Below are 24,993 nucleotides of genomic sequence, written 5' to 3'. Positions count from 1 at the left end.
AGAAATTCTGGGGACCATGGTGGATTAGCTCTGCTTGCCGTGTGTAAGGGGGAATATGGACAACATGGAGATAAATCTGCACCAACGTGTGACTACTCTTACCTTGATCCAGTGAAAGACGGTTCAAATCATTTAGTTAAAAAAAAAAAAAAAAAAAAAAGGCAAAAGGCCAGGCACAGTGGCACATGCCTGTAATCTTAGTTACCACTTTGGGAAGCTGAGGCAGGAGGATCACTTGAGGCCAGGAGTTTGAGGTATGGCTGGGCAACAAAGTGAGACTCCCATCTCAAGAAAAAAAAAAAAAAAAAATAGAAAAGAAACGAAACTCTGAGGCTGGCAGTTCAGCCAGAGTAAAGCATGAGTAAAATGTGGAGAGTTACTTAGTTTTGGTGATGGTTATCATAACCTAGGTTTTACTTTTCTACCTTGAGGGAAAAAGGTTTTGAGTGTGCAGAAGAAACAGAGGCATGACTTTTTTTTATCACTTAAATAACAGTTTCACATACTTCAGATGGTTCTGATAAATATTCAGCAGTGTAACTTTTTTTTTTTTTTTTTTTTTTTTTTTTTGAGACAGAGTTTTGCTCTGTCACCCAAGCTGGAGTGCAGTGGCGCTATCTTGGCTCACTGCAACCTCTGCCTCCCAGGTTCAAGAGATTCTTCTGCCTCAGCCTCCTGAGTAGCTGGCACTACAGGCACGTGCCACCACGCCCAGCTAATTTTTGTACTTTTTAGTAGAGATGAGGTTTCGCCATGTTGGCCAGGATGGTCTCAATCTCTTGACCTTGTGATCCACCCACCTCTACCTCCCCAAGTGCTGGGATTACAGGCGTGAGCCACCCTGCCCAGCCAGTGCCACGGAATCTTACACTGCAGTGGGAATGAAGTCACCACATCTATTCCTATCAATGTGACCAGCTTTTAGTAATGCAAGACTGAGTGCAAAAAAAAAAAAAAAAAAAAAAAAAAGTACAAGAATTGTTGTATATGTAGTATAATACAGTTTCTTAAAACTTAAAAGCAAGCCAACCTAAACAGTATGTGATTCTGGGATGCCCACATAATATGATACAAAATATCTTCAAAGACAATATCACCATCAAATAAATGACAAGCACAAAATACAGAACAGGGCTGGCTCTGTTGGAGAGGTCGGAGGTAGGAATTGGAAGTCACCACACAGGTGCAGCTTCAACCAGGCACTGTATTGATTGTGTAATACATGAAGGTTTCATGGTTGATTGGGTCCTTATTGTGTTCTATGACTTTGATATGTGTAATATTCTTATGCACCATATATTACATCATTTAAATATGTTAATGACTATAGCAGAAGGAAACATGAGCCATATTCAAAACGTGTAAGTGGAACATCTTCAATTTAAACCCAGACAGCCGGACTTGGGATTCCAGACTCTTAAACCCACCTGATCATGATGTAGTGTTGTCTTTTTAAAGGTGTTTCTGGCCAAGCGTGGTGGCTCAAGCCTAGAATCCCAGCACAGTACTTTGGGAGGCCAAGGCGGGCAGATCACCTGAGGTCAGGAATCTGAGACCAGCCTGGTCAACATGGCGAAACCCTGTCTCTACTAAAAATACAAAAATTAGCTGGGCGTCATGGTGCATGCCTGTAATCCCAGCTACTCTGGAGGCTGAGGCAGGAGAATCACTTGAACCTGGGATGTGGAGGTTGCAGTGAGCCGAGATCGCACCATTGCACTCCAACCTGGGCAACAGAGTGAGATTCCATCTCAAAAAAAAAAAATGTTTTCAATTTAGAAACAAAAAATCTGTTATAGTCCTTGGTGTAGAATTAGAGACCCAGACTCATTTTCTTACCCCCACTCCTTACTCCTTTGATCTTCCCAAATGATCATGGTTCCCATGGGTGTGGCTAAGAGGGAGTGTTGGGGACAAGCCTCAACACTACCCATAGGGTACCCGAAGTCCGGTGGTGACAAAGGAATGAGAACAGAGAGGTTAAGGGTTCATAAAGGTGGGAGCCAGGGGGCCAGTTACAAAATGGAGGCTGCAAAAGGCCCAGAGTTCTGGTTCCACACTATTTATTGAGTATAATCACTTAGATCTAAGAAGCAGATGTTCAGGGCGAAACAGTCAAAGGGAGGCAGTGTGTCACAGGCATAATCTATAGCAATAGCCATTTAAATGAATCTCCTTTGTGCTCAAACAGCATATCTTTCACTTATCGGAGAGGAGCTGGTGGGAGCGGGCTTAACTAGGAGTCCGTACATCTGTCCACATTCCAATGCTTCAGAGGAGTATCTTTCTCCTTGAACACAGTGTTTATAGATAAGACAGCAGGTCTTGCTCTGAGCATGGGAACATGATGGCAATTAGGATGATTTCCTCCTCAGAGGTCTCTTGTGACTTTCCACAACTTATTGTCCCATATTTTTATGGCCAGTTTCTGCAGGCACCCCACAAGTCCTTTCCCCAACAGGGAGGAAGGTGCGATGGAGGGCTGGAAGCATGCTTTTCCAGCATTCCCTATAGAACATTTTCAGCCAGACCTGCCCGATGGGAAAGCAGAGAATTGACCAGACCCAGGGTGTGTCTTCACAGACACTCCAACGCCCCTGACCTGGCCGGCCATTCCTCTGCCTGGAGTCACTCTTCCGGCTGGAGTTACACGTAAGGGCATTGTTTCTAGAACCCACTTAGGATCTCCCCTGGCCTACCCACCAGTGCAGCCATAGGGGTCATCCCAGCAGGCAGCACAAAGCCCTTCTCAACAGAGGCGCTAGCAGGTGCAGGAGCAAGGCTGGGACCCTTCAAGCCTGGGAAGCTGGAAGGACGAAGGAGGTCAAGGTCAGTTAGGTAAGAGGTGGGAAAAGTAGTTGCCTTCCAGAGGAGTGGAGAACCAGGGGACCTCTGCCAGTGACTGCAGTGAACATCAGAGACCCATGGGAGGGGACACTGCAAGGATGGTGGACTTCTCTCTCTCTCTCTGTCTCTGTCTCTCCCTCTTTCTCTCTCTCTCTTTCTTATTTAACTGATGAGGCACTTGGTAGGCGGTTGCCAGGGAATGGGATGCTGGAAATGAATCCAGGTCTTTGATTTCCAGTCCAGTGCATTGCTGTGTGTGTGTGTGTGTGTGTGTGTGGGTGTGTGTGTGTGTGTGAGAGAGAGAGAGAGAGAGAGAGATAAGGTCTCACTCTTTTTGCCCATGTGTGCAGTGCCTTACCGCAGCTGCAGCCTCGACTTCCTGGGCTCAGGTGATTCTCCCACCTCAGCCTCCTGGATAACTGAGACTACCGTCCAGGACTACCACGCCTGGCTAATTTTTTGTAATTTTTGTAGAGACGGGGTTTTGCCATGTTGTCCAGGCTGGTCTTGAACTCCTGGGCTCAAAGGATCCACCCACTTCAGCCTCTCAAAATGCTGGGATTACAGGCACGAGCTACCGTGCCTGGCCCCCAGTGCATTGTTATGGCAATTTTCTTTCTCTCTTCCCTTCTCCAGAATTCTGTCCAGGGCCAACCCCTCAAAATATATTGAAAATGGAGAGAAAACAGAGCTCAAGCCATTTGGAGTGACAGGGAGGCACTATCACCCCAGTATAAAGGTCCTTAGCATCCCAAAGGAGGAGCTATCAAACCTATAGGACTCACAAAAAGGTAAACTAAGGTCCAGAAATCCACTCCAAGAAGCATAATGGCCAGTCTAGATTTTACACTAGATCACTCCTGCTTCGTGTGTTTCCTGGCTGGCCAGCCCTGGATGTCTGGCCACTGTGAGCCGATAGCTTTTCTGCTGTTTGCTTTCTACCTGTGTGCAGGTGAGCAGAAGCAGGAACAAAGCCTCCTCCCATCAACCAGCAACCACCTGTACCTTACTTCTTCATGGCCTTCCCTCTCCCCAGTTCCACAGCCTCTAGCTCAGGTAGCCGGAATTAATTACCGGTGGGGTTGAAGCCATAGCTTGTTCCCTGGCTGTAGGCCAGGCTCTCAAGATATGCGTCAGAAAGGCCAGTGAGTGAAATTCCAAAGCAGTGTGAGTCAACAGGGGCTGAGAAGGATAGGTCAGGACAAAAAGAGCAGGAGGTGGACCAAAACAGTGCCCTGAGGGCCAGGGGCTGGGCCAGGCAACAAGAATGCTCAACTGGCCAAAGATGGGGAACAGGGCCTCCGGTCTAGGTGGTTTGTCTCTGGGGTCTGCACAGCCCTGGAGGGGAAAAAAAGCCTCTGGCCCAGGGTTTATCTCTGGGCTCTGCACAGCCCTGGAGGACGAGGGAACTAGCCAGCAGGTCGGTCCCCTGGTCACACCCCTGGATGCAGGAATCATCTCCCTCATCTGCCTTCCCATAAGCTGGCCTTTGGATCCCAGCCCTTAAAACCCTTGTGTTGTTTCTTCCTGCAGACCTGGTCCAGAACACTGCTTCAGGACAGGGAGTAGTGACAGGCCAGCGGAGCCCCAGAGGCAAGGCGGCAGGTAAGTCTATAATCCTTCAGCCCTTGCTCTGTGCCCAGGGTAAAGAGAGGAATCTCCAAGCCCTGGCTTCTCTAACCTGGCTTCACCTGGTCACTCACAGCACTGCACAATTTCCAGTTCTCAGGATCAGATTTCTTCTAAAGGAGGGGTGTGTGAAGGGAGCATGAGGGGTAGGTGCGATCAGCAGTCAAGCATCTTCCCCATCAAGGTGCGGCAGCCCCTGGACTGTGGCCCAGCAGCAACCTGTGGCAGCCAGATCTGGGGCAGGAGGTGGAGGGCAGGAGGCGGAGGGCATGACCGTCATGAGGGTGTCCAGGGGAAGTGTCCACAGTCGCCATGTGCCAGCAGCAGGCCTGGATGCCACTCTCTCCTTGTGACCCTGGCCAGGACCGAAGGGAAGGCCCCTGAGATCAAGTAGATGACACTGCACCCCACCCCCCTACAACCCATTGAATCCGATCCATCTAGACGGGCCACTGGCCAAGAGGAGCACAGGAACAGCTTGTGATAAAGGGCCACCTCGGCCTTCTTGCCCACTCTAGCTCCTGCCCCTCCCCAACTGAAGGCTGCTTTCCAGCACCTCTGTTGTCCTGTTGCTCCTTCCTCTCCTTTTTTTTTTTTTTTTTTTTTTTTGAGATGGAGTCTCACTCTGTCACCCAGGCTGGAGAGCAATGGCATGATCTCGGCTCACTGCAACCTCCGCCTCCCGGGTTCAAGCGATTCTCCTGCCTCAGCCTCCCAAGTAGCTGGGATTATAGAGGCCCGCCACCATGCCCGGCTAATTTTTTTGTATTTTTAGTAGAGACGGGGTTTCACCATGTTGGCCAGGCTGGTTTCGAACTCCTGACCTCAAGTGACCTGCCCACATCAGCCTCCCAAAGTACTGGGATTATAGGCATGAGCCACCACACCTGACCCCCTTCCCTCTTTTCTTACTACTCACCACCATGTCCTGGGTAGCCCATTCACGGCTCCACCCCACTCTGGGAGCTCCCCATCCTTTAGGCAGCAGGATCCGTTTATCAAGAGAAACTGAGCAGCATCCCTAATCCTCGCCCTCTCTTGCCCTCAGCCCCCCAAATTTTGTTCCTTTCTGTAGCCACACTTGGCCAGGAGATCTCAGGCTTACTGTAGAAATTCCTTCCAGAGCAACAGAGACCCCCAACCACTCCCCCACCCACAACCCAACCAGACTGCTGTCACTTCCTCGCAAAGCAGTAGCTGAATGTGTCACCCTAGCTTTTGGAAGGGTTGGGGCTGAGACAGATGCTAGCTAGGCTATGATAACTCAGACAAGGGGCTGAGGCTGAGAGATGGGCATCCCAGGCACCAACACAGGTGGAGAAGGGCACAGGCTCTGCAGAAGTGGCAGCTCGGCTGATTTGGGCCCTCTCACCTCACCATGTAAGGATCTTCTTGGCCCTGGCTGTAAGTTAAAGAACTTTGTATCTTCTCCCTCTTCCCCGACCTCTAGGGCATATTTCTTCATCTGCAACGGCTAAGACCTGTCAGTTCCTCTGATGGCCATCTCTATCAATACATGCATACTTTCCTTCAATTGAGTTAAAAGTCACATGCCTTGAAGCAAGAAAACATTTCTACTTTCTCTTTTTTGAGACTGAGTCTTGTTGTGTCGCCCAGGCTGGAATGCAGTGGCACTATCTTGGCTCACTGCAGCCTCTGCCTCCTGAGTTCAAGCAGTTCTCCTGCCTCAGCCTCCCAAGTAGCTGGGATTACAGGTGCGTGCCACCATGCCCGGGTAATTGTTGTGTTTTTAGTAGAGACAGGTTTCATCATGTTGGCCAGGTTGGTCTTGAGTTCCTGACCTCAAGCAATCCACCAGCCTTGGTGTCCCAAGTGTTGAGATTAGAGGCATGAGCCATGCATCCGGCCACATTTCCACATTCTTAACTCCCTACTGGGCAAGGATTGTCCCCTGGGGTGCTTGTGGGTGGGGTAGGGCTCCAGGTCTAGTGTCAGCTGAGCCATTCCTGCCTCTCTGTTCTGTCTCCCTAACATGTCTTAGGCTAACATCACACAAGCAGAATTTCAGAACTTGAGGATCATTTAAAGAAACTGCCTAGGTTCAGGCAAGCAAAAGGAAACTGAAAGCCACAGGTAAAATCTGGCATCAGAACCATAGCACTGGGGCCTGACGCAACTGCCAACTAGCCGTGACTTTGCGTAGGCCTCGGTTTGCTCATCTGTAAGATAAAGAGGGTGATTTTGACATAAATTAAGAATAATGTGCTAGGGCATGAGGCCTCAGGGCTGTGCTGTGCGTCTGTCTCCCCGAGAGAATCTGAGCCAGCTGCCTGGTGAGAACCCCCACCCTGCCTGCTTGCTTTGCAGCCCTGGCAAGTCACATCCCCTCTCGGAGCTCCATTTCCTTCTCTGCCAAATGGGGATAAGAATAGTTCCTCCATCTCATAGGATTGTTTTGAAATTTAAATGAAGTAGTACATGCAGCACAATCCCGGGCATGTAATAAACACTCAGTAAGTTATTATTAGTATTATTATTATTAAACGTAGGCTCCTTGACGACATGATAGCATATCATCATTTTATCATCCTCACCATCTCTTGCACAGGGTGTGGCACTAGCAAGAGCTTAACATGCATTTGATAAATGAAAAAAAAAGAAAGGATAAATGAAGGAAGGACAAAACAAGTCTCATATTTTTCAGAGAAAAGGGGGACCCAGGTTAAGCAAAGGGACTTGGGGTGCTGCACAGGTAGTTCAGGTGTATTCTGTTCCGGAAGGGCTGCTGGTGCCCCTGTGCCACCTTTGCCCTCCACACCCCCACCACCCCACCTTGCAGGCCCGCAGCTGGGAGGCAGCCTGCAGGCAGGACATCTTGGTTGGACCTTGGACTTGACACCTCCTAGCCCCCGGCTCCCTGGACCTCAGTTCTGCATCTGTGAAGGGGTGGCCACTGTGAGGCTTTGCAGAGGTGGCAGTGCGTCAGTCCACTTAGGGAGACTCTCTTCTCCAGCCAGGCCTCCACCAGCAGCTCAGGCTCCGGGGCTCTCTGTTGGTGCCTCCCAGAAGGAGAAGGAAGAGAGGGTGGGTTGGGAGGAAGATTATGTGACCCAGAGTGAATGTTTCCAGGCATGCGGTAAGCCACAGACAACCAGAAGGTTGAGGCGTATATTTAGTGGCCTTTGAGGCACCCTGAACCGTGTGTCCAATGGGTGGTACCGCCCTGCTGCTCAGCCCAGGCCCCGCATCCCAGGCCATCTGGGGTCCAGCCTGTTCCACCGAAAGCTTCCAACTCAGCGCCGGCTTCTTGCCTCTCCAGTCCCTGCGTCGTCTGCCTATGGTCTGGCCTGCTTGCCTGCCTCCCCCGACCTCAATTCATCCCTTGTGGAGAGGTCAGAGACTGTGTGTGGGGGGGAATAGCCATGTCCTGTGGAGCAATGCTTTGGCTGTGACAAGTCAGAGTGGACTCTCGGTTTTCTCCACTCAAGCCCTTTCCCTCTTCTTAGCTTAAAAATTGTCACTCTGGGAGGGGGTGGGATTCCCCTGGGTGAGCTCAAAGGTAGCTGCTAAAACTTGGGCTGATGGGAGCCTGAGAGAGGGTTGTGGGTCCGGAGAAGGCCAAAGCAAAGCAGCTGCCCTGTGGGCTTCTCGTCACTGTCACCACCTCCGGAAACTTCTGGCCAGCTTTCCCTGCCCTCGTCCATCCAGGGCCCATCCAGGCTTGAATACTTCCCACCAGGGCCCCTGGGATCCTGGCCGTCCCAGCCTGCTAATTTGTAAGCCGTCCAAGCCAGGGCCACGTGCATTTATTTTTATAGAAATCTCTGCTCAGGAAGTGGGGAAAGGATAGGACAGATAAACAAAAGGGAGGAGAAGTGAGGAGGAAAGGAGGAGAAAAGAGGGACCTGTGGAGATGGGCTGGAGGGTCTTTGATGGTTGAATGAGTCTGGTGGAAAACACAGAGTCCTGGACAGTTGAGGGCATTCACTTCTCTCAGCTAGAAAAAGTCAGGGCCAGAGACTCCTCAGGTATCATCCAGGGCAATGACCCGTTTTCCTGAAGACCCCGTGGGGACAGGGACTCAGCTCCTGACTCCACTCCACGGCTTTTACACCATTCTCTGACTTGCATTGTCATTTGGGGGTCCATGTACCAAGAAGGCAGAGGGTAAGGGGGATGGCTGGGCAGGGTCCAGCCTGGAACTCTGCAAGAGGAGCTCAGAGAACCACAGCCCTTCCCAGATGGCCCCTGGCAATCCTCTAACCTGGGTCAAAAGCAGCTACAACCCTAAATTCCTGCCTAGTTACTGACATCCAGCAATGCCCAAGGGAAGGGTCAAAGTTCAGGATTAGTTGACCTTGATAAGAACGCTGACTTCCAAGTGTTTACTACACAGATTCCGCACCCCCAGTCAGACAGCCTAATTGCAACCAGCCTCATTGCAATGTGATCATGTTTTTAAGCAGCCTGTTCTGTTCCGCGCACTCCTTTATCTGGAAGCAGTAAACAAGAATACACACGCTCAGTGGACCACCTCTGCAGGTCAACAAATAACTTTCTCATCCCTGACATCAACTGTTATCCCTGTGAGCAGAACCAACTATCAAAGGAGAGAGATGGGTCAGAGGAGAAGAGACAGGGGGCTCCTGGACACATACGTCCCCTGCCCCCTCTAAATACTGCAGCCACATGGAAACCCGTGGCGAACAGTTGGGGCTTTTTATAATCTTTATTTGTTAACAGTTCAGGCTATTTTTTTTTCCATGCTGCAAGAGATGCTAATGCCTCATGAAAAAGTTGTGAAAAAAAAAAAAACAAGTTTATTTTGGGGTGATCAGCCTCCTCAGAGCTTCTCACTCGCAGCTCTGCAGGGCTTAAGGAATGAGGCCTGCCCTCTCTCCGGAGGTCTGCAGCTTGGCCAAGCAGAAGGATTCTTAGACCCGGAAGCCCTGGCTGTAGTTTGCATTTTTGTCTCCCTCTTGTACCTTCTCTGCCTAGAAAACAGGGTAGAAATCACAGGATCTAGCTTCTTTCTGTTGCAGGCCTGCCTGATGGTGGCTTCCAGGCCCTGCCCTGCCATATCACCATCCCAGGGGACTTGGAGTGGATCAACAATCATTGATATATATCATGCATTTCCTTTGTGTGCAGTGTTTCATGGTATTAAGGGTGGTACTTGGAGCTTTTGAAAGACAAAAACCAATGCCCCAATTTCTTTACTGAAGCCAGAGATGCTTCAGAGATGCAATAAATGTTTCATGGAGGCCTTGCGCAGCCGTGACTTCCTGGGAGGCAGGGCCAGGGTAGGGAGGATTGGGGGAATGGGCACAGGGGTCTGTATGCCCACACTTCTGCCAGCAGGGACTAGGCATAGCCTGGCCAGACCGGACTGGAAGTGGATTCTTCAGGTCCTGCTTGGAGCAGCTCTGCCAGGTGCACGATGTGACTGTAGGATGGCTGCAAGAAGAGGCTGGCCAGCCGGGAGGACCCCACTGTCAGAACTCTGACTGGTGCTCCCTGTTCTGGGCTTCATTTTTCTGGGAGACCCACAGGCCACTAAAGCCAAGGTGTGCATGGGATTTTTCCTCTTTTCTTTCTTTTTATGAAGGGGGAATGGGTTCTTGCTCTGTCATCCAAGCTGCAGTATGGCGGTACGATCATAGTGCACTGCAGCCTTGAACTCCTGGGCTCAAGTGATCCTTCCGCCTCAGCCTCCAGAGTAGCTGGGACTACAGGTGTGCACCATGGCGTCCGGTTCTACATGGGAGTTTTTGACCTTGGGAGATTAGACCCTTACCCTCCATGCTGTCTGCCCTCCACACACGACCCAGATGGCAGAGACACAAATGGGAGGTGGCTCCCCCTTTACCCAGGGCATGGGGCTTAGGTCTGCGAGGGGGAGCAGGCAGAAGTGGAGAAGGAGTTAGAAGGGTCTCAGTGCTAGAAGGTACAGGAAGAAGGTCATGTAGCCACCCATGTCTTCAGGTAAGGGATAATGTGATCTCCCCAATGGGAGACCAGAGAGATTAAGGCTCCTGCCCAAAGTCACACAGACACTTCCAAGGTTGGCACCAAGTTCAATGGTTGCTCCTCCTCCTTGGTTTCTTTTCACTCCTGGGAGCTTCCTCTTCTCTTGGCTTCTCTGGCTTCCCTGCCCCTGAAGGGTCGTGGCAGAAGTGCCCCTCCATCCTCCCTGAACCATACAGTGCCAACAGCCTCCCGAGCTGTCTGCCTGGCATCTCTAATCTCTTCCTTGATCACTTCCAATCTCTCCTGAAATTCTAGACTTTTCTTTGGCTAAACTGGTCCCAAGACTGTGACTGACCATTTAAAGAAACTGAAGGTGGGGACGATTGCAGAATTAGATTCTCTTTCTGTCTCTTACCATGTGTTTAATCCTCACTCTCTCTCCAAAAAATACCTCCTCCTTCCATTCTCAGCCATGCTGGCCATCAGCTGGTCTTTTTCTGAGTCTCAATTTGGGTCAGGAGATGTTTCAATGAAAAGAATGACCAAGAAAATATAGACCTTCCATACTAGGCACCCACAGAGGATATCAGGGCCAGAATGAGTCTTGGAGGTCACCTGATCTGGCCCTTGTCCATGAGAAAGTGAGGCCCAGAGAGGGGAGGAAATTGTCCAGTGTCAAGCAGCTTCGTGCAGGCAGAATCCAGGCCTCTGATGCACGACTGACTGCTCTTTTCCAAATCGCCAAACCAGCTCAGAATCCGCAAATGCCTGAGGCGCATGATGCACAAGGACCCCAGTTTTGGCCTCTCATCTAGTCCCTTGACTCCCTGGGATGACCTCGGTCTTGGCCCCCAGGCTGGGGTCTCACCCCCCGCTGGGCCCAGACAGCAGGGGCCGCTCTCTTGTCTTGAGCAGGGCCCTCTATCTGAGCTGAGCGACCTTGGAGTAATTCCCAGTGTGCTCATTCCCTTTCTCCCCTCTGTCTCCCCTGCCCCGCCCCATCCACTCCTGTCCCTCACAACCAGGAGCCTGCAGGGAACATAGAGCAATGCAAGCCTGGAGAAAAGGCCCAGATGGCCCCCGGAAGACCCCTTCGGACAGCATGTGAGTAGATACTGTGTACTGTGCTCTCCCTTCCCAAACATTGATTCATCCATCGAGCATTTATTAAACATCTCCCAAATTGTTTATTGAAGCACTAGACTGCAGGCACTAGACTAGCATTACAAAAATACCTTTTTTTTTTTTTTCTTTTTGAGACAGAGTCTTACTCTTCACCCACTACACCGGAGTGCTGGAGTGCAGTGGCACGATCTCGGCTCACTACAACCTCTGCCTCCCAGGTTCAAGCGAGTCTCCTGCCTCAGCCTCCTGAGTAGCTGGGATTACAGGCACACGCCACCATGCCCAGCTAATTTTTGTATTTTTAGTAGAAAGAGGGTTTCATTTTGTTGGCCAGGCTGGTCTCAAACTCCTGACCTCAGGTGATCCACCTGCCTTGGCCTCCCAAAGTGCTGGAATTACAGGCGTGAGCCACCAGGCCAGGTTCAAAATACCTTTTTGAATAAGCATTATCCTTTTCAAAAAATTTTAAAAAAAATTTAATAGAGACAGGATCTTATTATATTGCCCTGCTGGTCTCCAACTCCTGGGCTCAAGCTGTTCTCCCACCTCAGCCTCCCAAAGTGCTGAGATTACAGGCATGGGCCACCGCACTCGGCCTGAACAAGCATTATAGTGTTGCTTCCTGGCCTGTGAGCAGGAACCTTATCTGAGGAAAGAGAAACCTCCATCCTGGCTCTTAGGAAAGCTCCCCTGCCAGCCCCAGGGAGTTCTCAGTACAATCTAGGAGACAGAAAAACCCAATGATAGATTGGTGTGATTGATATTATTAGGGGAGCACAGGGGAAGAACAGGAAACTTACACTTTGTCAAGTGTAAGAAAGTATTCATGGAAGGCTTCCTGGAGGAAGTGATATCTAGGCTGAGACTTGAAAGATGAGTACACATTTATCTGGTGAAAGGAGTAGAAACAGAAAGAGTGTTCAGGCTGAGGAAACTGCTTGTGCAAAGTCCCAGAAGCTTCCTATATCTTTGTGGGGACCCGATGGTGTCCGTTAAGCCCCGGACAGGGAAGCCGAGAGACTCTAGGCTTTCCAGATTCAGTTCCTTCACCCTGCTAGGGCTCTGCATCTTGAAATGCCTCTACTTTTGCTCATGGCTGGTTCTGAACTTTGTCCCAGCTGCAGGGTAGAGACAACACGTGCCCCAGCCTGCACATGGCAGGGGGTGGGGGGCGGAGCTCATGTCACAAGGCCCATGGGCTGGGCTCCGCAGAGGCTCTAGTGTTCCAAGACAGGGGTGCCATGAAAGCGTGGTTAGTACCCTGCAAAATGTTGAAGGGTAAAGCTGCCTGTGAAGCAAAGGGAAGGTGCAGGTTGGAGGAGGGGCTGAGCCAGGGGGTCTGCATTGGGCTGGCACTGGGGAGGGGCCTTCAGAGCCACAGGGAGAGCAACGCTGGTGGGACTGGCTGGGGAGCCTGCTGCGTGTGCGCTTTCCTAAGAGCCAGAATGGAGCTTTCTCTTTCCCCAAATAAGCCTCCTGTTCACAGGCAGGCATCTGCCCGGCTTCAGGAAAACAGCAGCCGCGTGACGGCCTGGAGGAGGGTGGTGTGGGGAGGCATGAAGGGGGTGCCTTCTGGGGACAGGTTCCAGGGGTTTATGTCACTGGGGAGGTGGGTCACAGAGGGATTTGGTGAGGGAAAAGATGCTGGGGTTGGGCAGGGGCAGGAGATTGTAGAATGGAACTTGACTCCATGCTGCCAGGAAGCCCTCGGGCTACAGCCACGTGGCTGGGCACGTGGCAGGACATTGCCAGACCCACCAGCAGAAGCAGGCTTGGGAAGCCAGGGATGGTGGGAATCAGTGCTCAGGCTCAACTGCTCCTCGGAATTACACCAGTGTTTCCAAGCTGCAGCAAATGGGCAGAGAGGGCTGGGGTGTGTGTGTGTGTGTGTGTGTGTGTGTGTGTGTATGTAACAGAATGGAGGAGGCAGAGAAATAAAGGCCAGAAGCTTTTGTCTCCCACCCAGGCCTGCCTTGAGAAGTCACCTGAATCGAGGAAAATGGATTCCTCAGGGCCTGGGGTGGGAGGGCGCAGTGAGGAGAGTGGGAGGCTTCCTGTGCTGTGAGACGCTGCTGCCTGCTGGGTGCTAACAGCTGGGGACAGGGATGGGCATGAGAGGGCCCAACAGCTCCTTGCTTGCTGGTGGGGAAGCCTGGCCTCTGGGAATGGTCCTGTTTTCCAGGATTTGGCATTGGAGAGCTGGACAAAGATGAAGGGACATGGCAAATCCTTGGCTGGGGTGCCAGGGGCTGGAGGCTGTATTGAGTAGCAGGAGTGGAGGGCCCAGGGCAGTCCTGGCCAGGGCTGGCTGGGAAGAAGGCCTGGTTTTAGCCACAACTGGGGCACAGGCCGACGGCTGGAGCTTGCTGGTGGTCTGCCCCTTGCACAGCGGGGAAAACGCTGCCGTCTGTGAGTAGTGAACCGCGGGAGCTCCTCGCAGGCTGCTGGCCTGGAAGAGGTCTGCGGAGGTCACCAGACAGCCTAGGGTGGGACATGGATGGGGCGGCTTGACAGTGACAAGGGGCTGCAGAGGACGGGCTGGGGGGCACTGGTTGGAGGAGGTGGGGACTTGGAGGAACTCTGATGATAAGAGGGGACTGAGTGGGCCGCCAACCATGACAGCTGAGAGATGAAATGATGGGGAAGGACTTTGGTTTGAAGAAAGGCTGAAAGAGGGAACTGCGTGCAAAAAGCAGGGCTGGGAATTGAGGAAACCTCCCCAGCAAAGCTCCTGCCTCTGCCTGAAACAGTTCACTGAGTGTGAGCAGGGCGGGAGCTGTGGGGGTGCAATTTCATTTGACACCCACATTTTTCTCTAAGACCCTTCCCCTGCAATCAACACTACACCTTGGAATTCGCACAGTCCAGCCTGATTGAGGCTTCCAGGCTGAGCAGGCTTTTTCTCCCAAGGCAGAAAGGGCATTGGCTCCAGCTTACAGGCTGAGCAGCCACCCTCTCCTGCTTCATGACTTTGGGTGGGAGGGAGTTCTGTCTTCCTACTCCTTGCTCCACCGGGGCTATGCCTCCTGCCAGGACAGGTGAAAGGTGATGTCAACTGGCATCTGGCACTCAGCTGGTCTCTGGAGGTAGGTGGAGGGAAAAGGGTGTCTGTGAGAGAGACCCTGGCCTGCCGTGGGAACCATGCAGAGAGCTCATGTTACGATTTTCTCTGGTGCAGGGGCTCTCTTTGGCACACAGAAGATGCGGTAAGGCTCTTTAATGCCAAACATGTGGAGGAAGAACATATGTGAGCACGGTTTAGTTTCTCTCCTAAATATGTATTCAAATAAGTACTTTCTGGTTTATGGAGGGTGATTTCTAACCAGAAATGAGAAGCAAGTAGCCCTGTCAGTCGTTGTGAACCTCTTGGCTAGCTCTGGGTAGATGTAGAAAGGGGTGGAAGCAGCATCCTCCAACGATCGAGCACTTCCTGTACATTGACCAGGTAGGTAGGCACGTTGATCACAAACACCTTGATGGACAGCTTCCAAGTATATGTATTCACAGATGAGAAGCATGCTTCAGACAATACAAAATTCATTTTTAACCCGGCTTTCTTTTGGCAGTCAATTTCTCTTCCTAATCATATTTTGCATAAACTAATATTAGAGTGGATTTGCATTTTCAGAGCACAAGATGGAGGAGTGGTGGAGGCGGTTCAGGTAGGCGGCATGCCAGTCTGGGCTTCAAAAATTGTCCAGAGGTAACTGAGGAGTTGAATCAAACCAGACTGAGCTGACTACTGTAACACTAGCAGTCATGATCATCCTGGCTGGGTGCGGTGGCTCTCACCTGTAATCCCAGTACTTTGGGAGGTCAAGGCAGGCAGATCACCCGAGGTCAGAAGTTCGAGACCAGCCTGGCCAAGGTGGTGAAACCCCTTCTCTACTAAAAATACAAAAATTAGCCGGGCATGGTGGCGTGCACCTGTAGTCCCAGCTACTTGGGAGGCTGAGGCAGAATTGCTTGAACCCAGGAGGTGGAGGTTGCAGTGAGCCGAGATTGCATCACTGCACTCCAGCCTGGGCAACAGGGGGAGACTCCAAAAAAAAAAAAAAAAAAAAAAAATTATCCTGATGAAACCAGCCTTGAATATGGAAAGTGTCTTCTAAGGACCACTCAGGTTATAGATGTTATACCTTAGAATCTCTCTATTTTACAGAGGGGTAAATTGAGGCAGAGAACCCAAAGAAGGCTTAGGGACGATTTTCTAGGCTACTGTCTTCATGGTGTTTCTTTCAGAGATCAGCAGCTATTACTGAACTCCAGGAGGCAACAGGAGGGAGGTGGGATGGAGGTTGGGACCCGCTGAAGAAGGCCTAGTTGGGAGACAGGTAAGGTGGTACAGGTACCCACCCCACAACTCATTAAGGGCCATGGAGGGAGGAAGGCTCTCAAATGCCACGAAAATTCCCAAGGCAGCAGAGGGCTCGTATGGAATGCCGGTTCTTCATTCCTACCCACCCCCTGACTGCCCCTACCGTCGCCTCCCCATGGGCAAGTGGTGAGGACCTGGGTTTACAACCACACGTTCTCTTCCAACTAGCATCCCTTCCAGGGCGCACTAGGATGCCTCTCAGAGGTTCTTCCCTGCCTCCCGAAGGAAAGGGGAAAACCCCGTGGGCGTCCGGGGAGATTTTGCGCCTAGCCAGGTGGAGGGACCTGCACCACCCAGACCAGCGAGCCGAGACCCTCCTTGCGGCGTCCCTGCAGGAGGGGCGGAGGAGCGCGGGCGGGGGGCGGGAGCGGTGCGGAGGGGCGGGGTCTGCGGAGCGGCGGGGTCTGCGGAGCGTCCAATCCCCTTCTTCTCCAGCCCGCCCCCTCCCCGCCCCCCGAACGCTTTCCACCAACCGCGCGCAGCAGTGGGCGGGGCCCGTCACGGCCGTCGTCTTGCGTACGATTTTTTCTCCCCGCTTTTTTACCCTCCCTTTTTTTTCTTTTTTTTTTCGCCTATCCTTTTTTTGTGAATGAAAAAAGGAGGTCGCGAACGGTCCCCGGGACTGCAGCGCCAGGCGTCTTCGCGGCAGCGCCTTCGCCGCGGGCCCGGGCGCGTAGCGGCGGCGGCCTCGCCCCTCTCCCGGCGCCCCTGCGCGCCGCCCGCAGCCTCCGCAGCCCGGCTCCGCGCGCCGCCGTGACATTGGGCGCCCGGGGCGCGGGGCGATGCTGATCCGGAAGGGGCAGCGGCTGCAGTGCAGCGCGCGCGTCCGCTCCTGGGCCCACGTCCGGCCTGGGCTGCCCTGCCGGAGTTTCTGAGCGGCCGCGAGCCGGCCGGGAGGCTGGAGCCCAGCAGCCCCGCGGCGGCGCCGGCGTCGTCCCAACTTGCAGGCGCGGAGGGACCCTCGACATTTCACTAAAATGAGCGTGCTCAGCAGGAAAAGATGTGTTCCTCACGCTAGAAGCCACCCCGTCACATGTAGTGGTGTAAGTAGATGGCTGCTCGCGGTTATGGCGGGGTGGCCAGCAGCCCTTGCAGACGCGCCGCGTCGCCCTCCCGGCCCTGCTGCGCCCCTCGCTATGTTTCCTGGGCCCCGCTCTTCCCTGGGCTCTGGCTCTGGCAACTGGGTTCAGAGAGGCTGGAGACTAATCCTTTCCGGTGTTTCTAGGGAAAGGAAGATGACTCGATTGCCTCGGCGTGTCGTGCCCCTCCCCCTTCTCGATGTTTAACAAATTTTAAATTTCTATTTTGTGTGTGTGCAGAGTAGCGTGTCAGAAAAAAATAAACACGGTCCAGAGTGGTGGAAGTGATTCTGTTAAGAAAACAAAAACAAAACAACAGTGGAACTGGGGTGTTTTGCTGGCGGTTCTGGAGCTGGTTCTTTGAACTCAACTCCATTGCAGTCTATGTAACTGAGTTCTGTGAAACTACTGGGGAGATCCTTGGCGGTGTTTGGTGATGTGTCCACATTTCAGGTTTGAGGGGGCTTATCTTGTGTTTAGGCTTGTATTTCTTTAATATGACCATTCAGGGTCCCTTTGGGCCTTGCTTTCTGTTGGATCTGCACGGGGCTCCTTGCAATGCCAGCGACCCCCGTGGGAGCCTCCCCGAATTCGGAGTCCACTCTCTCTTTGTTCTTCTCCTTCCAATTTTCCCTTCCAATCCATCTCCCTTGATTTTACCTTCATTTTCAGGATTTTCCTCGCTTTCCCATTTTGTAAGATGATGTGGGATATTGGTTGCTAGGAGACAAGCCAGGCTCCCAGGGAGATTCTGTTGTTTCCTTGACAACCAGACTAGGGCAGCCACAGATGAACAAGCCTCCTATCAGCTGTGGGAGGGAAAGGGGCCCTTTCTGAGCTCTGCAAAGAGTGTGTGTAGGGGTGTGGGGGTGGGACTGGGAGTGCACGAGGTTTGTAGCTAATTTCAGCACACCTTGGGTTTTGGCTTGCATCAAGTACAAAGAGCTGGGAGAGCGGTGGGCAGGAGGCTGTTTTTGGAGAGGGGCACAGGCATCATGGAACAGGGATGGAAGGAACACATACCAGTGACTTTGCGATTGTCATGGAAGAGGAGTGAGTTGGGGGTTGTGATGCCCAGGGCCGGGTGGTGAGGAGGTCATAGTTTATGGAGGTTGATTGAGTGGGGATGAGGCAATTGAGGGAGAGTCTGGAGTCATGGAAGAAGAGAGAGCCGGAGGGAGAGGGGAAGTTGAGAAGCTCACTGAGTGGGCTGTATCACCATACATCAGCCATGATACAACATCAGCAACATCCTAGGGCAAAAATTGTATTACTCTTGGCACGCTCTCTCCAGGATAGGATCCTCATTTAAGACAGGCCTGATTAGACTAAGAGTTTTCCCAGCTGAATTGGGCCGGTCTGTATCTTAAAGAGAGATATAATTACACATATAGATATGCAATCTAGCATTATATAATACCACATTACATAAGAAGACAAACACCTCCTTTCAGCCCAGCCTCTCTTGGCACAAATTAACCACGGTTCAGGAGACTCTTCCAGTACCTTCATACCCATTTCCCAGAGTGGGAGACTGATATCCAGAAAAGTGAAGTGACTTGCCCCTTCCTAGATAGGACGGTGAACTTTGCCAGTCAGGCAGTTGGGACAGGGTAGACAGGGTGAGATGATACAAATGGAGAGGCAGCTGAAGGACAAGCTGGGGATGGCTGAAGGGGCTGGGGAATGGAGGGAAGGGGTGGCGCAGCTTGGGAAGCAACTCAGCAGGTCTGGTGTCTAAACTCATGGCACAGTATTTGTCAATTTCCACTTGTTGATTGGCTGACCCCTGCTTAACCCTAGAGGTGACATAGCACAAGGGGGGCACCAGTGTTTCCATCACAAAGTAGCTGAACTTGGCCCAGCACTGCTCTCCTGGTGTCTTGACATTATTCTCATTGTCAAAGTGCTCCTGGATTTGAGAACTGACACCCCTCCATTATGCCTCCTCATTCTCCCGCTTCGGTCTACAGACCTATATGCTGCGAGAATCAAAACTTGAGAAAGAAGTTTTTTTTGGCCCTTGGGTTTTTAATCTTTATCCTCCAGCTGCACATATTTTATATTTGGGATTGTATCTGTTTTGGTATTCACTTGACAAAACAGAAACCACAGCCCAGGTGCCACCTCCTGGTGCCAGCACATCCCTCAACTTGAGACCAGGAACTGTGAAAGTGGGGTTCCCGGTCCTCAGCTCAGGAGAGAGAATTGGGAGGAGGAAGCCTGTGTTTAGAATAACAGTTCTCTGGGCCAGGTGTGGTGGCTCACGCCTGTAATCCCAGCACTTTGGGAGGCCAAGGCGGGCAGATCACTTATGGTCAGGAGTTCGAGAACAACCTGGCCAACATAGTGAAACCCCATATCTACTAAAAATACAGAATTAGCCAGCATAGTGGCACACACCTGTAATCCCAGCTACTTGGGAAGCTGAGGCAGGAGAATCACTTGAACCCAGGAGGCGGAGGCTGCAGTGAGCCGAGATCGTGCCATTGCACTCCAGCCTGGGTGTCAAGAGCAAAACTCAGTCTCAAAACAAAAGCAAAAACAAAAGCAGTTCTCTGCTGAGGGAGGGTGAGGAGAGAGAGGGGATGATACAGTTTCCCTGGAGACCGCGAGGGCACTGCATGGAGACCTCGTTGAAGGGTCCAGATCCTGTAACATTCCAAAAAGGAGGAGGAGGTTGTCTCATTGAGAAGTCCTTGCTGCACTTTTTGCTTAGGTTGCTGAGATGCATCCACTCGCGCGAATCCCAGTTGCTATCGTTACTTGGATATTTCGGTCTGCATCCCTGCATGCTGGCATCCAGTTACAGCCCGGCAGGAATGGAGCCTCCCTGTTGCTGCTGGTGGCCTGGCTCTGGGATGGATGGCTCAGCAGCCAGGGTGCCTGGGCAGCCTCCAGGACTCAGCTCAGCCTTCCTTGGCCTAGGAGGGATGCCTCCGGGCACTAAAGCCCCCCCAGACAACTTTCATACACACAGGGAATGTGAGTGGGGCGGGCAGATGATGCTGGCGAAACCAAGCTTCCTAGTAACGCCGGCCCTGCCCCTGCTCCCTAATCCCAGGAGGGTGGATGCCGAGGCCAGGGCCTCCTGGCGACAGATTTTTAAACACGAACATGACATTTGACTACAGAAGTGCTTTCTGTTTGTTCATTCAAGCCATCCCTCTCTGGGGGTGGAGAAGCCACTTCCTCTCTGCTCAACATCGAAGGCAACTGAAGCAAGAATTTGCCCAGAAATGTAGGCTCAAGTTTCTGATCCTTTGCTTCCTGGCAACCCCATCACCCATGGAGCCAGTTTAGTGAATATCACCCAGGAGTGCCAGCTGCCTGGGATCGTCAGCCTGAGAATCGTCCTCCCTAGGAATGGGAAGGGTAGAAGAGGGTGGAGGTGGATCTCACTCTCTCTGAGGCTGGGGGCAGGGTGCCGGGAGGACAGCCCCACATCGGGGAAGTAGAGGCCCATTGGCCACTGACAGTACCATCACAGGCCTGTGGTTCCCCTCACCCCCATCTCAAAGCTGGACCCGTAGCTGAGCATGACACATGGGCAACAGGACAGACCCGTAGTAGAGAAAGGGAGGCCCCTGGGCTGGTCAGGCGCATCCAGGAACCTCCCCATCCCAGAGAGGCTGGGAGGAATTGCATCTCCATAAAGGGGGCTGGGGTCTGGGGTTGAAGGATGCACTTAGGCAGGCTAGGACTTGGAAATCCACCACCACCAGAGAGGGCGAGGCAAAGAGTGGAGGCCGGGAGAGCCGCTGCCCAGTTCTGACAAGTCCATTAAATTTTAAAGTGCTCTGCCCCCAGGCATGCTGGGAAGGGGTGGGGACCTGGCCGACTCTGCTTCTCTCAGCTGTTTGTTGTTCTGCTGCCACTGCCCTGCTGGGGAAGGAAAAGGAGAGCAGATGAGGAGTGAGCTGCCCTCTCTGGAGAGGGGACAGGGCAGGGCCTCGGCAGGCCCCACTGGTGATCTCGTGCAGGTCTCCTCCATCCAGACGCACAGCTGGAGGATGGCGGGAGCAGGAAGGGGACGGGTGGCCCATCTGGTGGCACTGCTCCTCTCAGCCTGAATGGGCTTCTGGCCTCTTGGACCCTCGCAGAGCTCTTGCTCAGAACATTGCCTGCTCCTCCTTCCTCCTGTCAGCTCCGGGGCTTGCAGAGGGGCAGCCTGACTGAGGAGAGCTGCGGGTGCTGGCCCTGGCCCATGGCGAGCTGGCATGCCATGCCGTCCTGACTGCCTCCCTCCTCTCCCTCAGGTCCCGTTTAATGGATTCTGACATGGATTATGAAAGGCCAAACGTAGAGACCATCAAGTGCGTTGTGGTGGGGGACAACGCCGTGGGCAAGACTAGGCTCATCTGTGCCCGTGCTTGCAATGCCACCCTCACCCAGTACCAGCTGCTGGCCACGCATGTGCCCACAGTGTGGGCCATCGACCAATATCGTGTGTGCCAGGAGGTAAGGCTGCAGGGCTACCTGGCTGGGGATCCAAGCCATGAGTCTGGGCTTGGGGGCTTCCTGAGGCACAACTTGGTGTCTCCAGAGCTCACAGGAGCCCTGCAGGGGTGGGACAGGGTGGGGTAGGGGCAGCTGAAGAGGAAGGAGCCCCTGGAGAGAGGTTTGAGCCAAGCCTGCCCCAGGGGAGCGTCTCTGGCTGGTTGTGTTTTCAGGGACTGAACTGGTGCCTGGGACTCCAGCTTTGTGTGGGGTACTGCATTGTATGTAGTCACAGCCCTAAGTAATGGGGAGCACTGGGGGACTGGGGCTTGGAAGAGATACAAACTGAGAGGAGCAAAGAAGCTGGCAGCTGATAGCGAAAGACCAGAGACTCACAAACATGCCGTTTGCAGGGAAAATGAGGAACAAGGGTCAGCTCCCGAAGAGGCCCCTTCCACACCCATAGCCATCCCTTAGGGTCTCTTCCATCTGCTTAGGGTCTCTTCCACCCCCTTAGGGTCTCTTCTACCCTCTTAGTGTCTCTTCTACCTGCTTAGGGTCTCTTCCACTCCTGGTCGGCTTGGAGGCCACCCTTGTCATTGATTCTATATAGATTTCATGTGGATGAAAGTTGTGCAGGATGCACAGTGGGTAATGCCAGCCCTGTCCCTCCCTCCCCGGTGCTGTCTGGAGCCTCCAGGTGTCAGCCGGCACCTATCCTGAGCTGGCACACGGAGGGCCCCAAAACTGCTGCCTTCGAGTCCCACTCTTCCTCCCCTGTCCCAGGTGCTGGAACGCTCCCGAGACGTGGTAGATGATGTCAGCGTCTCTCTGCGCCTCTGGGACACCTTTGGAGACCACCACAAAGACCGTCGCTTTGCTTATGGGAGGTAGGGAAGGCCTCTGGCCGCCTGCAGAGAACCAACGGGGTGGGTTTTTTCCTGCTTTTCCCAGGAACCAAGCACCTCTGTGAAATTTCAGCTGGCAAGAAGGAGTGGAGAAAACAGCTCTGGCAGAGCCTCGTGGGGGCTGGGGCAGCCTGGGGCAGCCTGGGGCAGGGAAGGGAGCCTGGGCCCGGGATCAGGAAGCCTGGATTGAGTTCCAGCTCTGTGCCTAGTGGCTCTGAGATGATGTTTCTCAGTTGTGAAGTGGTAAAAATGGCCATTTCTAACTCACAAGATAGCTGTGAGGCCAAAACAAGTCTTGAGCTCTAAAATGCCACATAAATTGGAGGTATTGTTATTCTATGTTTTGTGTAAGAACACGTGAGCAGATACCTAAACCAGGTGTGGGAGTGTATGGGGCTGGGGTGGGGCAGATGTTCCAGGACCAGGTCAGCTACTGCTTGCTTCTCTGCTCGTAACCTTACTCTCCCACCCGCAGATCGGACGTGGTGGTTCTGTGCTTCTCCATTGCCAACCCCAATTCCCTCCACCATGTCAAGACCATGTGGTACCCAGAAATCAAGCACTTCTGCCCCCGGGCACCTGTCATCTTGGTGGGCTGCCAGTTGGACCTGCGCTACGCTGACCTGGAGGCTGTCAACAGGGCTAGGCGACCCTTGGCTAGGTAGGAGGTGCTGGTACCAACGAGACAAACAGGGATGGATACCTCACCATGGTTCCCTGCTCAGCCCTGGGGGAATTCCACTGAGCCTCATGTCTCTCCCTCCATTTGGAGCAAGCTTGCATCGGGAGTCAACAAGCATGCTCATTCATTCATTCATTCGTATACCTGTCGCACACCTCTGGTGTGGGCAGTGCTGTGTAAAACACCATGAAGAAAGACAAAGAGGAAGAGGTGATATTTGCATGAAAAAGTCCTATAATTTTGCTGAGGGATCCACTAAATATGTGAGCATGTTAAATATCCCTGTGAAGCATTGCCTGCTAATTGCCAGAGAGGCAGTGCTGTCACGGCTTTGCACTGGAGCGGTCACTGGGGCCTGGCAGAGTAGGGAAAGCTTTCTGGAAGAAGGCGGGCTTGGGGTGGACCTTGAAGGAGCTTGATGGGATTTGGCCAGACAGAGCAGGGCAGGAGTGGGTGGGGACTGGCACCCAGACCCTGAGCAGAGTCCCTCCAGCCTGTGGAAGAACAGGCAGCTCCCTCCACCACCAACACAAGCTTGGTTTCCTTCTTGAACCCACCAGGCCCATCAAACCTAACGAAATCCTGCCCCCAGAGAAGGGTCGGGAGGTGGCCAAGGAGCTGGGCATCCCCTACTATGAGACCAGCGTGGTGGCCCAGTTCGGCATCAAGGACGTCTTTGACAACGCCATCCGAGCTGCACTCATCTCCCGCCGCCACCTGCAGTTCTGGAAGTCCCACCTCCGCAACGTGCAGCGGCCTTTGCTGCAGGCACCCTTCCTACCCCCCAAGCCACCGCCCCCCATCATCGTGGTGCCCGACCCCCCCTCCAGCAGCGAGGAGTGCCCCGCCCACCTCCTGGAGGACCCGCTCTGCGCGGACGTCATCCTGGTGCTGCAGGAGCGGGTGCGCATCTTTGCCCACAAGATCTACCTCTCCACCTCTTCCTCCAAGTTCTATGACCTGTTCCTCATGGACCTGAGTGAGGGGGAGCTGGGGGGCCCCTCGGGGCCAGGGGGCGCCTGCCCAGAGGACCACCAGGGCCACCCTGATCAACACCACCACCATCACCACCACCACCATGGGCGAGACTTCCTGCTCCGAGCAGCCAGCTTTGACGTATGCGAGAGCGTGGATGAGGCTGGGGGCTCCGGTCCTGCTGGCCTCCGTGCTTCCACCAGCGACGGGATCTTACGGGGCAACGGAACAGGGTACCTGCCGGGCAGGGGTCGTGTGCTCTCTTCCTGGAGCCGAGCTTTTGTGAGCATCCAGGAAGAGATGGCAGAAGATCCTCTCACCTACAAATCCCGGCTGATGGTGGTGGTGAAGATGGACAACTCCATCCAGCCGGGGCCCTTCCGGGCGGTCCTCAAGTACCTGTACACGGGGGAGCTGGACGAGAACGAGCGTGACCTCATGCACATTGCCCACATTGCTGAGCTGCTCGAGGTCTTTGATCTCCGCATGATGGTGGCCAATATTCTCAACAATGAGGCCTTCATGAACCAGGAGATCACCAAGGCCTTCCATGTCCGTCGGACCAACCGGGTTAAGGAATGTTTGGCAAAAGGCACCTTCTCAGGTATGAAACATGCTTGGAAGGCGAGGGGTTCTGCATTGGTGCTATTAGCATTGCCTGTCGGTCTTAGCTCCTGGTGTCCTGGAGCTGCGGCTGCCATGCTCTTGAAGCCTGGTTTTCCCCAGCTGGGAGCGGGGTTGTTACATGCCCCGAATCTTCTGGGTTCAGGAGGAGGCTCCGTGGCTCCCCTTGGGGCTCGTTCTCCCACCTTCTTTCATCGGTCCTCCTGTGATGCTTCTTCTGGACAGATGTGACCTTCATCCTGGATGATGGCACCATCAGCGCCCACAAGCCCCTGTTGATTTCCAGCTGTGACTGGATGGCTGCCATGTTCGGGGGGCCATTTGTGGAGAGCTCCACCCGGGAGGTAAGGCTGAGGACACAAAGCGGGGAAGGAG

The 24,993-nt window shown here is 53.2% G+C and overlaps 1 protein-coding gene and 1 long non-coding RNA gene across 6 annotated transcripts in view; both read left to right on the top strand.

Moving 5' to 3' along the window:
- Positions 1-4,034: 4,034 nt before the first annotated feature.
- Positions 4,035-6,119, top strand: LOC139355896 (uncharacterized). Its single transcript, XR_011607157.1, has 3 exons — positions 4,035-4,267; positions 4,381-4,452; positions 5,927-6,119. It is a non-coding gene; the product is annotated as an uncharacterized lncRNA (long non-coding RNA).
- Positions 6,120-11,440: 5,321 nt separating this feature from the next.
- Positions 11,441-24,993, top strand: part of LOC105482066 (Rho related BTB domain containing 2) — a 25,929-nt gene continuing 12,376 nt past the window's right edge. The window contains exons 1-6 of one of the 5 annotated variants that reach the window (XM_011741936.3): positions 11,441-11,511; positions 21,249-21,450; positions 22,216-22,319; positions 22,813-22,998; positions 23,580-24,598; positions 24,844-24,962. In XM_011741936.3, the coding sequence (XP_011740238.1) occupies positions 11,456-11,511; positions 21,249-21,450; positions 22,216-22,319; positions 22,813-22,998; positions 23,580-24,598; positions 24,844-24,962 (1,686 nt within the window). In that variant the 5' untranslated portion in view covers positions 11,441-11,455. Of the gene's footprint in view, positions 11,512-13,652; positions 13,942-16,399; positions 16,954-17,928; positions 18,043-20,953; positions 20,973-21,248; positions 21,451-22,215; positions 22,320-22,812; positions 22,999-23,579; positions 24,599-24,843; positions 24,963-24,993 lie in introns of those variants that run through there. The other 4 variants (XM_011741938.3, XM_011741937.3, XM_071068499.1 and 1 more) reach the window with 4 other exon arrangements.

The sequence above is a fragment of the Macaca nemestrina genome, chromosome 8, assembly GCF_043159975.1.
Source record: "Macaca nemestrina isolate mMacNem1 chromosome 8, mMacNem.hap1, whole genome shotgun sequence".
NCBI classification, from domain to species: domain Eukaryota; kingdom Metazoa; phylum Chordata; class Mammalia; order Primates; family Cercopithecidae; genus Macaca; species Macaca nemestrina.
This window is presented reverse-complemented; position numbering and strand designations above follow the sequence as displayed.